At 56.2% G+C, this 12,311-nt stretch overlaps 1 protein-coding gene across 6 annotated transcripts in view; it reads right to left on the bottom strand.

Moving 5' to 3' along the window:
- PTPRU (protein tyrosine phosphatase receptor type U) overlaps positions 1 to 12,311 on the bottom strand; it is a 56,968-nt gene that overhangs the window by 24,420 nt on the left and 20,237 nt on the right. For all 6 annotated transcript variants that reach the window (XM_074555899.1, XM_074555898.1, XM_074555904.1 and 3 more), the window contains exons 3-14: positions 11,230 to 11,501; positions 11,078 to 11,159; positions 10,295 to 10,410; positions 9,930 to 10,104; positions 8,699 to 8,992; positions 7,847 to 8,155; positions 4,283 to 4,392; positions 3,756 to 3,957; positions 2,810 to 2,912; positions 2,427 to 2,700; positions 786 to 822; positions 98 to 236 (exon numbers count right to left, since the gene is read on the bottom strand). In XM_074555899.1, coding sequence (XP_074412000.1) covers positions 98 to 236; positions 786 to 822; positions 2,427 to 2,700; positions 2,810 to 2,912; positions 3,756 to 3,957; positions 4,283 to 4,392; positions 7,847 to 8,155; positions 8,699 to 8,992; positions 9,930 to 10,104; positions 10,295 to 10,410; positions 11,078 to 11,159; positions 11,230 to 11,501 — 2,113 coding nt within the window. The remainder of the gene's footprint in view (positions 1 to 97; positions 237 to 785; positions 823 to 2,426; positions 2,701 to 2,809; positions 2,913 to 3,755; positions 3,958 to 4,282; positions 4,393 to 7,846; positions 8,156 to 8,698; positions 8,993 to 9,929; positions 10,105 to 10,294; positions 10,411 to 11,077; positions 11,160 to 11,229; positions 11,502 to 12,311) is intronic.

The following is a 12,311-nucleotide window of genomic DNA, read 5'->3' as shown; positions in this document are numbered from 1 at the left end:
CTCCAGTTCGTGCTGGGGTGGTGGAGAAGAGCTGAGCTGAGGGAGGGAGGGAGGGAGGGACAAATAAAGCACCAGCTGCCAGCCCAGGTCTCCTTACCCTTTCCTTATGGCAACGATGATGGCTCCCAGCAGGATAATCAGGATGATGAGCCCTCCAGCACAGATCCCCAGGATCAGGCCCATCTCCTCCGAGTGCTGGGACACCTCCAGGGGACGCTTGCTCTCTTTGCAGGCAGCTGCCAGGGGACAGGGACAGGCAGGAGGGGTGGGTGGATGAGGGTGCTGTGAGCAGCCACCACATTCCACTCCAGGGAGATTGGCAACATCAGGCATGAAAACACTGAGATTCATCCCATGGGATGCTTGTTTCTCCATGAACACAAGTTATTCAACCAAGATGCTACAGGGCTCTGCAGTGCCACACTATGACCATGGACAAGTCCCTCTCTCAGTTCCAGTGGGGTGGGACACTCCCTTTGTGCACCTTTCATCACATCCCACGTAAGATCATCCATCCCTGGATTCAGCATCCAGCACCACCATTCCAGCCCCACCTCCACCATGGTAACAGCATTACGAAGGAAAATTCAACCAAGGGAAAAACCTCAGATGCCAAAGAGAGTGGGAAACAGAAGGGTGTGGGGTGGAGCTGGAATAAATAACCCATCACATGCAGCCCAACCACCGCCAGTGCTGGTCCCAGCCCACAGCAGAGCCCTGACCACCGGAGCCGCCGTGGGGCTGGAGCTGCAGCCTCAGGGGCTCAGGGCAAAGGGAGGGCTCACCTTTGCGAGCGATCCGGACACAGTTCAGCCGAGTTTCCTATGGAGGTAAAAAGGGGGAGTCAGTGCTGGATGAGCTTCCCAGCCACTCCGCTCCCCACTCTCACCCAAGCGAGGCCGGGTGGGCACAGGGCTGGTCCACTGGTGCCTTGGCTCCCAAACTGAGGGAGTCCATGGGTGATTTGTGCTGCAGCACCCAAAGAGCTCCTGGGAACCCACAGCCCAAGAGATGCTGCTGAATGATCTGTCCCCAGCATTCCCAGGTTTGGCTGGAGCCACAGCTCCTGGCACAGAGGGGATGGTGAAGCTCAAGAGCATGGAGAACCCAGCAGACGCAGCCAAGCCACAAGTCACCAATGTGCCACCAGGTACAGCTGAAACACACCCAGGTTGTCATCCAGAGCTTCATGGGCTTGTCTTCCATCAGTCAAAGTTTCAAACTCCAGCTCTGCATCTGCTGCCTAGGTTGCCATGAGGTTCCAGCTTAAGTCTCCAATAGTTTTAGCATTTGCAATTTAGGGATTAGTTCAGCTAAAATATTCCATTTTTCCATGCATCCAACTTCTGTTGCAAAATAAAAAGCACCACGTTGGCAGTATTGTCTTCTCCAAGCATCCTCCAGTCTCTCAAGACACCAGGCACCAATGTGCTCCATGCACTTTCGGCCCAAGATCTGCCCATGCCACATGCACAGGGCAGGGCCAGCTACAGCACTGCTCTCCTTGGGATCTCCAGCTTTTCCTTCTGCTTCTTGCTTCATCTGGCACAAAACCCATGGAAAACCCCAGCTATGATCCAGCGTTTTTCCAACATCTGATGGCCGCTGGGATAAATCCACTACCCTCCAGCAGGAAATATGTAACACAGCATCAGCCACCAGTAATCATCCAGCAGTGCCGAGGGCGCCAGAGCCAGAACCCTCCCTGTCCCTCTCAGCTCCAATTACAACGAAGCAGTGAGGTGTGAACAATCCCGGTGCAAAGAAAAGGACTCAGTAACCACTTTCCAGCAGGACAGAGATGTGCAGGATGAGGATGCTCCCGCGGGTCTGACAGGAGCTGCTGGAGCAGGTGATGCCAAGAAGGGTCCCCACAGGGTCTCAGTGGTCCAGCCGGTGATGTGGAGGAATCAGCCCGGGGGGTGCAGGGGTGCAGCTCCACAGAGGGAACTGGCAGCAGCAGGGAGGGAAGGGCAGCCCGGGAGCTCCAGGAGCTCTCTGGAGCTGGGACTGGCTGTCCTGCCAGCGCTGGGTCCCAGAAGTGACACACAGCTCTGGCTGCCCAAAGTCCTTCTCCAAACCAGGGGCAGCCCCAGGAATAGGGGCTCCTCTGCACTGGTGCTTGTTGGTGTCCTGGCTGGTACTGCAGTGGGTGGGGGAAATCAGACTACTCCACACCCAGCATTGGCATGGGGATGGGGACAGGCACTACCACGGGTGCTGGAGCAGGACACCCACCCATCATCTCAACATGCCATAAGGGTGGCCTGGAGCACCAACTGCCCTGGCAGGACAACAGTGGTAAACCCAGAGGTGATCCGGCGGAGGGCAATCTAAAAATAGTCCCAATTTTACCAACCCCCAGACCCCAGCCTGCCCTTACCTGGTCCAGCCCCTGGCTGGAGCAGGGTGTCAGGGCTACTCACCCCTTTGAGGTTGCTCATGGCCTGGAAGTAGATGAGATAGGCCTTCTTGGGCTCCAGGGGTGGGTTCCAGTAGCCACTGTAGGTCTGGTTGTCCCCCACGGTGAAGGGCTTGGCCTCGGTGAGGCTGCTGGCGGGCAGCTCTGCCCCGAAGTAGTGCACAGAGCCACGGGACACGGCATCGTCGAAGGTGAGCGGCACCGGGAAGCATTCCTGCCCCCCCAGCTCCCGCTTCAGCTTCCTGGGCCGCTCCTCCTCCACAATGACCTGATAGGTGCTGTGAGGGCAGGCACGGGTTAGTTCTGGGAACAACAATCCTGCCCCATCCTTGGACCCTGCTGTATCACCCCATTTTGGGGTCTCACCCTCCTGCAGCCCCGACCTACCTGATGGGAGCCCCTCTGCCCTGTGCCGGCCGCAGCAGCACCGTGATGGTGCTCTCTGACTCGCTCAGCGGCGATGGCATGTCCCCGTAGTCGAAGGTGGGAGCTGCAACAGGAGCTGGGGTGAGTCCTGGGGCTCCCCTGGCTTAGGGGGAAACTGAGGCATAAGCAGTTTTTCCCAGGGCAAGGCATCACCCAGTGGTGTCAAATGAATTATTGCAACTAAAGTAAAAAACCTCTCCATGTCTTGAACAAGAGTTGAGAGATGACCCCTGGGTGTGCACAAGGGAGGTCACCAACACCAGTCTAGCAGAGGGGAAGAAACCAAGAATGGGATCCAACCTCAGCAGGACCCAAATGCTCCAGTCTTGAGATGTGCCCAAGAACAGCCCCACTCAGAATCACTGGCACGGTGTGAGCTTCCCCCACCCCACGGCAGAAGCACACCTGAGCCAGCCCAGCAGCACCCCCAGAGCAAGGTGGGGGACACCCCTCATACCTGCCATAACCTTGTGGTCCCCAAACCATCACTGCCAGCCACTGGGACCCAGCTTGAGTTGCTTTGCCCCAGTACCCTCATTCACACTCAGTTCAGCCCATCTGAACTGCAGTTAATGTGACGCCATGGACATGAGCAAAGAGCCCCGAGTACTGCAGAGCTTATTAACAAAGCCCAATTAATCCCTCGCTCATACACTGAGGGCTCAGACAGCACCAGCCACCAGCACTGGGCTGGCCAGGCTCCCCAGACAGGTACCCACCAGTCTGGGGGCTGCCCATGGGCTCACAGCACAGCTGCCACCACCAAGGGTATCTTTCTATGGCAGCATCCAGCCACCAAAACACTGCCAGTCACCAACAGCACAGGAGCGAGCCAGGGGCTGCACAGCACCGCAGGACACCTGAGTGGAGGAGACGCCTCAGCAGCAGGAATGAGAGGGGAACCCACCAGAGATGTTGGTGGTGATCTCGGTGAGCGCCGTCTGGCCAAAGCCCTTGCCGGTGCGGGCGCGCACCGAGAACAGGTAGGTGGTGCCGGGGTGCAGGTTGGAGAACACGTGGTAGGTCTCGTTGCGCAGCTTGGACACCGTGCGCCGCGGGCCCGGCACGTTCACCGCGGGGTCTGAGGACTCGATGCTCTGGTAGCTGATCTGCAGAGACAGGGCACAACATCACCCATGGGAGACGAGATTAAAACAATGACAGGGCACATCACCCAGATTCAGGTGCGGAAGGGATGAAAATAATGAATTCAGAGGAGGAGGTGGTCACGGGGCACCCTGGAGGCAGCCAGGGACTTTTTGAGATGAAATAAAGCACAGGTTCACTGGAAAAGCCAAAGGGCTCAGGAGCAGCAGCAGCTGCCTCTAATCCTCATGGCCAACAGCAGAGGTTGTCCCAGACCCCTCCAACACACCCCTCAACAGGACCCTCCCGTGTCCCCATGTACCAGGTGCCACACCAGCCAGGATGTACCTCGTACTGCGTGATGAGGCCATTGGGCTCCACTGGTTCCTCCCACTTCAGGAATATCATGTCCTCCAGCGGGGTGAAGGTGAGCGACTCGGAGGCAATGCCACCAGGCACTGGGGAAGGAAAGATGTGCTTGGATGCAGCTAGAAACCAGTCTGTAAGAAGAAATCCTCCAGGAAACCCCTCTGGGTGACTGTGGCAGTTGTGCCCTGTGACCGAGCCACCACACTCCCTGTGCCATGTCACCCACCTGCAGCATGTGCCACCAGACAGGACTGGTGGCTCCCCAGGGAGACACCCAAGGCATTGATGCACCTGGACCCACTGGTGACACTTTGGCATGGGAGGGGAAGGTTCCCACACCAGCACAAACCCCACAAGTTTCAGCACCTCAGCCCAGGCACCAGCAGCAGCACAGGGTGCCTAAGCTTTCCAGCATGAGAAAAAGAAATAAATTCCCTTTTTCCCCACAAACCCAATTCCCCCCCGGAGCCATTAGCATCCTGTGGAGACACCGCCAGCAAGCAGCAGCATCCTCACATGCAGACGGGCCTGACTGGCCCAGCCTCCCCTCTAATTAACACCACCGCAATAATAACTGTAATCACTGACAGCAATCAGTGGCGCCGGGATCAATATCCGCTCCTTCAGGATGGATTCCTCCACCCGAGGCGGTCAGCAAGGAAAGGCAACAGCTTGGGAAGGCACCAGTAGCATGCCCCCCTCCCAAACCTTGCAGGGGACAGCAGCTCTTCTCTCTGATTGGCTTTTTTCACAGCTTTTGTTCGGGTGTAATTACGGGACTGGGAGAGAGGGATCACCTCCCGAGCTTCCCACCGTGCAAACGCACCGTTTCCACCTGATTTACAAGTTAATTTAATCAGAGGCACTGTGTCCTACACATGTACTCAGGCACTTATTAAATTCGGGAAGAATTACGGAAACCTGTAGGGCAGTAAAGTGTGTACCTACAGAGATTGGGTTTTAATATACAGAACCTACACTATATATAATTATATGTTATTTTCTATTATTATATATAGACAATTACATCTTATTTTCTATTATTATATATTGTATCATTGTTATTGTCTCTATGATAATTTATACATTGTCTTAATATTATAATACCTATATATTCATATATATATATATATATATATACACACATATATATGTATATATACGTATACACACACATATTTACATATTCAAGTAGAGGTATCGTGCTTCCATCCCAGGTTGAGAGAGGCAGAGGATGCACACAACAGCTCCCAGGTGTGCACATACCCCTCTGCTATCCATATTTGCACGCATATATTTATTTATGGAATTATATATATTTATCCTGGCTTGCATCACATGCACCCTGCCTGCTTCCAGGAGAAGTGGCTCCCTGCAGCACCATCACATTGCAGAGGTATTTCCACAGGTCCCTGGGATTGAGTTTCATCATTTCATGCACACATAGAATGAAGTCTCAGCTGTGGGTCACCTGGATCCATGGGGGGCACTGAAACACCAGCTGGAAAATCTACGGATGCAGCACACTTCCCTCAGTGTCCTGCCCACAGCACAGCTCTGCCTGGAGTCCAAGAAGGATGCTGTAAACAACAGCCTTGGTCTGGCCCAGTTACTTGGATTTTCCAGCCCCAAACCAGGGTTTACCACTCAGGATGGGGAGGCTGCATCTTTGCAGCCTACCAACAGCAGCCCCAGGGGATGCTGCTGCCAAAACTGGCCTTGTGCCAGAATAAACCACAGTTAAATCTATCATTTTTTAATGATAGGATTCTGAGCCCTATCATTAATAAGCTTTCAGCACCTTGGTTTACTTGCAGGGGCAGCTGTTCATCCTGCAGTTCTAGGAGCTCAAATCCTCATCATCCTCCCAGGCAGGCTGGGCCAGACACATGAGGAGTATTTGCCACACATCCGTAGAATATCCACAGATCCATCGCCGTCAGACTGAGTGTATACACAGCCTCAAGTTCAATCCAAGGGGGAAGCCAGCAGCCCCAGTTAATTGAGGCACAGGAAAATGCAGCTGGAGTGATTATAGTATAGCAAAAAGACATCTGGAGCTCCTGTATTAATATTCCATAAGCAAACAGCTGGAGCAGTCACAGCCCAGTGAGAACAACTGGAGCAATTATAGCTGGAAAATAAAGCACTGGCAGGGCAGAGCAGGGTGCCCCTGCTGGGGCAGGCTGAGGGCTGGGGATGTGGAAAGTGTACAGAGGAAGGTGCTAGATTTAGGCCTTGAAGACGAAAAAGGACCTGGAGGTGCTTTCAGCTCCTCTCCAGCTCTTAAGGTTTTGATTTCCAGCCTGGGAGACAGGAGTGAGCTTTGCACAGGTAACGGCAAGTCCTGTGCAGGGGAATTCCATGGCAGGCTTCTCCTCAGGGGTCCTCCAGGGCTCTGGAGGCAGCTCAATCATTTGCAATTACCAGCTCCTTCCCTTTAATTGATGATTTTTTTAATGTTAAAAAGTACTTTGGAGATTAATTCCGTTCTTGCTTAACAGATGTCTCTTCCGTGAGAGCCAGGGATGCTCCAGCCACACTCAGCAGTGGCAGAGGCCAGCTCTGGATGTGGCCTGTCACTGATGGGTGGCACTGGACACAGAGCCAGCTCTGTCCTGTAGCTCCTGCCACATCCCTTGGATCTCCAGAGCCCAGAGTGACTCAGGCACTGCTGATGGCAAGCTGCAGACAGGGTGACGGGCAGGTGGAGCCGGACCTGGGAGACCTCTCCAGCAGCCTCAGCCTGAGCAGGTCCTCAGGGAAGGGCTCATCAGAACAAGAGATTCCAAAACCAAGAAGTCCTGGAGCAATGCTGGAGCATCCATCAAGGATGTCTGCCCACTCAGGTGACAGGGAATCCAGAACAGGGTGCAGCCAGAACAGGGGAAACAGCAGCAAAGCTGCTGCCAGAAATTGGGGCCTGATCACTGCAGAGCTCTCTGCACAAACCCAAACCCACCTGAAAGCAAACTTCACCAGGGAAGAGCACCAGGGAAGCCAAGAAAAGCTGCACCTGCCCTGGTGAACAGCACTTTCCCAGAAATGCAGCAGTGCCCAATCGATCAGAAACCAAGCAGATAAACGATGTTACCTGAGTGCAAAGCATTAATTGTTTTAATTGCTGTTATTATGGCTGCCAGGCTTTGGTTCCCATGAACGGGTGAGTGAGGACAACTTGTGCTGAGAGAAGCTGGGTATGAGCCAACTCCCACACCCTCCATTGGACCAGCCAGGGATAAAATTCCACTCCAAGCATGAGGGCAGTGTGTCCACAGTGACACCCCCATCCAACCCCTGAGCCTCCCAGGCCCCTGGCATCTCCCTTCCCCAGACACCATCAGTGCCCCTTTCTCTCACCTCCTGTTGTACACCTCTGGGGCTGCAAGATCCTTTTCACCTCCTCCTTGGCTCAGGAGATATTCCCATCATGCCCATAGGCCAGGAGCCAGGGATGCACACCATGCCACAGGAAAAACCCTGCAGCTCACCAGCTACAGAGTTCCAATTTTGGGGATGACATATCTCCCCGAGCAGACTCACCATCCTCATCTGTCTGGAATATCACCTCCTTGCCCTCCTTGCGCCCCTCAGGGTTGGAGAGGATGAGCTTGACGTGGATGTTCTTGTAGGGCAGCAGATTTTTGATGGTGTAGCGGTTGGCGTTGCGCTCCATCTTCACACACTCCTGGAAGGTCTGGTTGTGGCCACTGCCCACGAAGTAGCGGTAGCACAGGGACATGGTGTACGTGTGGCAGCGGGTCAGGTTGTAGCCCAGCGGCTCCCACTGCAACGTCAGCTGTCTGGACTGGATTTCAGAGAAAGCCAGGCCTTTGGGGGCTCGCATGGGCTCTGTGGGGAACAGAGACAGGGAGAGGTGAGCGAGGAGGCAAACTTCTCATGGATTTGTGTGTCTTATCAGGGAAAACCCTTTTGTCCATAGGGACAAAAGAGATGAGAGCAGAGAGCAACTCTGACTGCAAAACTGGGACCACCCCAGCATAGAATGCTGCTGCCCTACAGAGGGCTGGGGACACTGCTGGGGACATCTCTCAGCCACTAACCATGCAGCTGTCCCAGGCTCATCCTTCCCTGTGGGGGTGAAGCAGGGTACCACCCCACAAGCAGCCCCAGCTGCCCAGACAGGTGCCTGCACCACAAGGGCCCTTGTGGTGCCATCACACCAAGTCAGGCTCTTGAGACAAGAGGGACCAAGTGCCATTGGTGGGAGGGAGTTTAATCAGCTCTAATTGGACTGAATGGGAGAAGTTAACGAGGGGGCACCTCTGCCAACAGCACACACACAGGTGCCTTGGGCTAGCTCCTCTCCTCAGCACAGGAAGGAGGAGGGCTGGGGTGCCAGGAGAGCCGTGCCAGGGAAGCCGTGGGGCCCACCTGCGCACTTGGTGCGGCTGATGAGGGGCGGCCCCGGTTTGCCCGTGCCCCCCTCGCCGGGCCGGGTGAGCAGGACGCTGATCTCGTACTCCGTGTCAGGGTCCAGGTGCCAGAGCTTGTAGGTCTGCATGTTGACAGCGTGGACCTCGGACCAGGGCCCCGAGGTCATGCGGTACTCGATCTCCTTGCGCACGATGGGGCCGTCCCCGATGATGGAGTTGGTGTTGAGCTGGATGATGAGGTAGGTGGAGCCGGCCCGGAGCAGCTGGGGGGGGGCAATGGGGGTGGGGGGCTCTGCAAGAGAGCACAGAAGGGGCAGCTGGAGCATCCCCAGAGCCAGGCCAGTGCTGGCACAACCACAAGTACCATGGTTTTATTTTATTGTTTACAGGCTGCAGTCAATACATTTCCAGTGTCTCTTCCCACACCAACCCACCACACTCAGGCTGGAGAAGGGAACTTTTGGGGTGACCTAACTGTGGCCTTCCAGTATCGGAAAGGGGCTACAAAAGAGATGGAGAAGGACTTTTTACAAGAGCATGTAGTGACAGGACAAGGGAAAATGGCCTCACACTGACAGAGAATAGGTTTAGATTAGATATTAGGGAAAGATTCTTCCCTGTGAGGGTGAGGAAGCCCTGGCACTGGTTGCCCAGAGAAGCTGCAGCTGCCCCATCCCTGGAAGTGTCCAAGGCCAGGATCTGAACAACCCGGTTGAGTGGAAGGTGTCCCTGCCCATGGCAGGGGGTGGCACAGGATGAGCTTTAAGGTCCCTTCCAACCCAAACCATTCTGGGACTCGTCCTGCAGAGCACAGAACAAATTCGGATTCCCCACCCAGAGGACATGGGAGTCACCCAAGTACAGGACAACACCATCCAGTCTTCAAACTTCAGTCTGTGCCTGTGCCCTCCATCACTTTCAGAAGGCTTCAAGAGCTGCAATAGGGTTTCATGTGATCAAACCTTAATTGTCTTCATAAGTCACACAGCCCAGCATGGTGCCGCACAGTTTCACCATAATTAATTAATTCCCACCTACTGCAATCAAAAATAAATTATCTAAGGCCACCAGGAAAGGAGTTTCTAGTTTTATGCTGCACAGTCTGTGTTTAGCAACTCTTCTACAGTGAGAAACTGCAATCCCAGTGCTCCAGGCATCCCACCTATCTCTGCACACGGCGAAGCAGGAGCGGCTCTCCACAGCACAGGGGACAAGGGCAGCTCACCCACCTTTGACGATGAGCTCGGCGAAGTTGGAGACGCCGGCGCCGCGGGCGGACTGGGTGACGCAGCGGTACAGGTCCTGCTCCGCCTTGGACACGGCCTCCAGCTGGAACGTGGCCAGGAAGCGCCGGTGGCTGATGTGCTTCACCGAGGCGGCAGGGACCACCTCGCCGCTCTGCCTCTGCCCACGGGACACGCACGGCATCACAGGGGGCACGGGGGCACCTCCAGAGCCACCGGGGTGTCCCCACATGATGTCTGCTCAAATGCAGGGGGATGGCCCTTCTCCCACCGTGTCCAGCGGGGTTTTGTCCCACAGGAAAGCTGTGTGTGGGGCTGGCTGGGGCCGTTTCACCACCACCATTCCTCACCTGCATGAGGAAGCGCTCGGCCTCGGCAGCCTTGCCAGCGGCCACGCACTGGAAGGTGGCGTTCTGACCCGCGTTCACCTCCACATCACCCAGGCGGGAGAAATGAGGCGCTTTCGCTGCCGAGGGACAAAGCAAGAGGTGAGGAAGGACCTGAGGTCCAAGGAGACCCACAGCAGCACTGCCACAAAAATCCCTCCCCACCCAAAAACCCACCCAGGATGTCACAGCTGAGCCAAGCTCTGGACAGGCCTGATGCCCACCCTCAGAGCCTGGCTCCAAGTGAGGCCTGTGTTCCTGTCCCCACAGAACCAGCCCAGGGAGGGATGAGCCTTTCTCTCCAGCACCCTGCAGTGCTGGTGCCAGATGCAGGGTATGGGATGATAGAGGGGGCAGGTCTCCTGCCCAGCCTGGAAGAAATAGGATGTGACCCCAAGAGCCAATGTGTTGGGACAGTCTGGGATTTTGGACCCCCACCAGCCCGGGTGGCCCCTCCTGATGGGGACACTCGAGCCTTGCGTTCAATTTGTGCTTTTCCAAAGTCTTATAAAAACTAAAAGCAATGTTGCAGCTGGTGGGGATAGGGATGGAGATGCAAAAAGGGGCCTTAGAGGCACCCAGGAGATGGAGGTCCACCAGTCCAGGTAACATCAGGACACCCAGGTGCCACAGGCTGCCCCCTGGCATTAGGCCCTCCACTCTCCCCAGGACCATCCCAATGGACACCAGCTCCAAGCCCTGCTGCCCAGCCCAGCCCCCCCTCAGGTCCCATCCCACAGCACTCACAGCATGGATAATTCAGGAGCAAAATGTCATCCAGGCCCAGGTAGCCCCTGCGCTCGCTGGAAACCACAGCCTCGAAGAGCACCTACGGCACCAAACAGGGGTCAGCCATGGCTGAGGAGCCGCAATGGGGCCGGGGGGCTGCTGGGCCTCACCTGGTACTCGCTGGGCCAGAAGAGGCTGACTGCCAGCTCTGCCTGGTGCCACTGGCGGCCGTGCGAGCCCGAGGCGTTCCACACGGCGCTGCCCAGCAGGCCCCCGGTGACCCAGACGTAGGCGCTGAGCGTGCCGGGGCTGTGCCCGTCCCGGCTGAACATGAAGTAGCTGAACTGAAGGCAGTGCGTGTCATTCTCACTCAGTGCCTGGAAAAGCAGGTGAGCTTTCTGGCCCGGGGTGTGCTGAGAGGAGTTCACCATCAGGTAGGAGCCTGCAGCAGTGGGGAGAAGGGGGAGAGAGTGGAGTTAACAGTAAGGATGGTGAAGGGTCTGGAGGGGCCATACAGGGGGTGCCTGAGGGCTCTTGGAGTGTCCAGCTGGAGCAGGGCAGAGCTCAGGGATCTGCAGCTCCTCCCGAGGGGCAGCTCCCATCTCTGCTCTGGGACAGGGACAGCAGCCAGGGCACAGCTGGGGTTGGGCCAGGGCAGCTCAGAGCAAGGTTCTTCCCCCAAAGGGTGCTGGCACTGCCCAGGCTGCCCAGGGAATGGGCACGGCCCCGAGGCTACCAGAGCTCCAGGAGCCTTTGGACAGTGCTGTAGGAATGCCCAGGATGGGGTTATTGGGAGGTCTGGGCAGGGCCAGGGTTGGACTGGATGATCCCTGTGGGTCCCTCCCAACTACGGAGATTCTATGATTCTAATCTCTCTGTTCCACCTCTCCTGAGCTTTGCCAGCAGGGAATCGAGAAGGTGGAGGATATGGGACCACAAAGATGCCCATGTGCCCCAGGGCACTGGTCCATGGCAGTCAGTGAGGATGGGCAGGACCAGAGGGACTTGGCATGGAGTGAGGAGCAGACATCCCCTGGGCAGCAGCAGGACACTGCAGGGGGACCTGACTGCGGGATGAGGAGGGGAGGATCAGAGCTGCACCTCCCCAGGGCCCCGGGGTCAGGAAAGGCTCCGATGTTGCCCTCCCTTAACTCTCACAGCTTTGGCTGCACCAGTCCCACCCCCAGCCGGGCCCCAGCTGTTCCCCTCCATTCCCAGCTCCTCGCATCATTTACCACACAGTTGTCACCAC

The sequence above is a fragment of the Zonotrichia albicollis genome, chromosome 20 (assembly GCF_047830755.1).
Source record: "Zonotrichia albicollis isolate bZonAlb1 chromosome 20, bZonAlb1.hap1, whole genome shotgun sequence".
NCBI lineage: Eukaryota > Metazoa > Chordata > Aves > Passeriformes > Passerellidae > Zonotrichia > Zonotrichia albicollis.
This window is presented reverse-complemented; position numbering and strand designations above follow the sequence as displayed.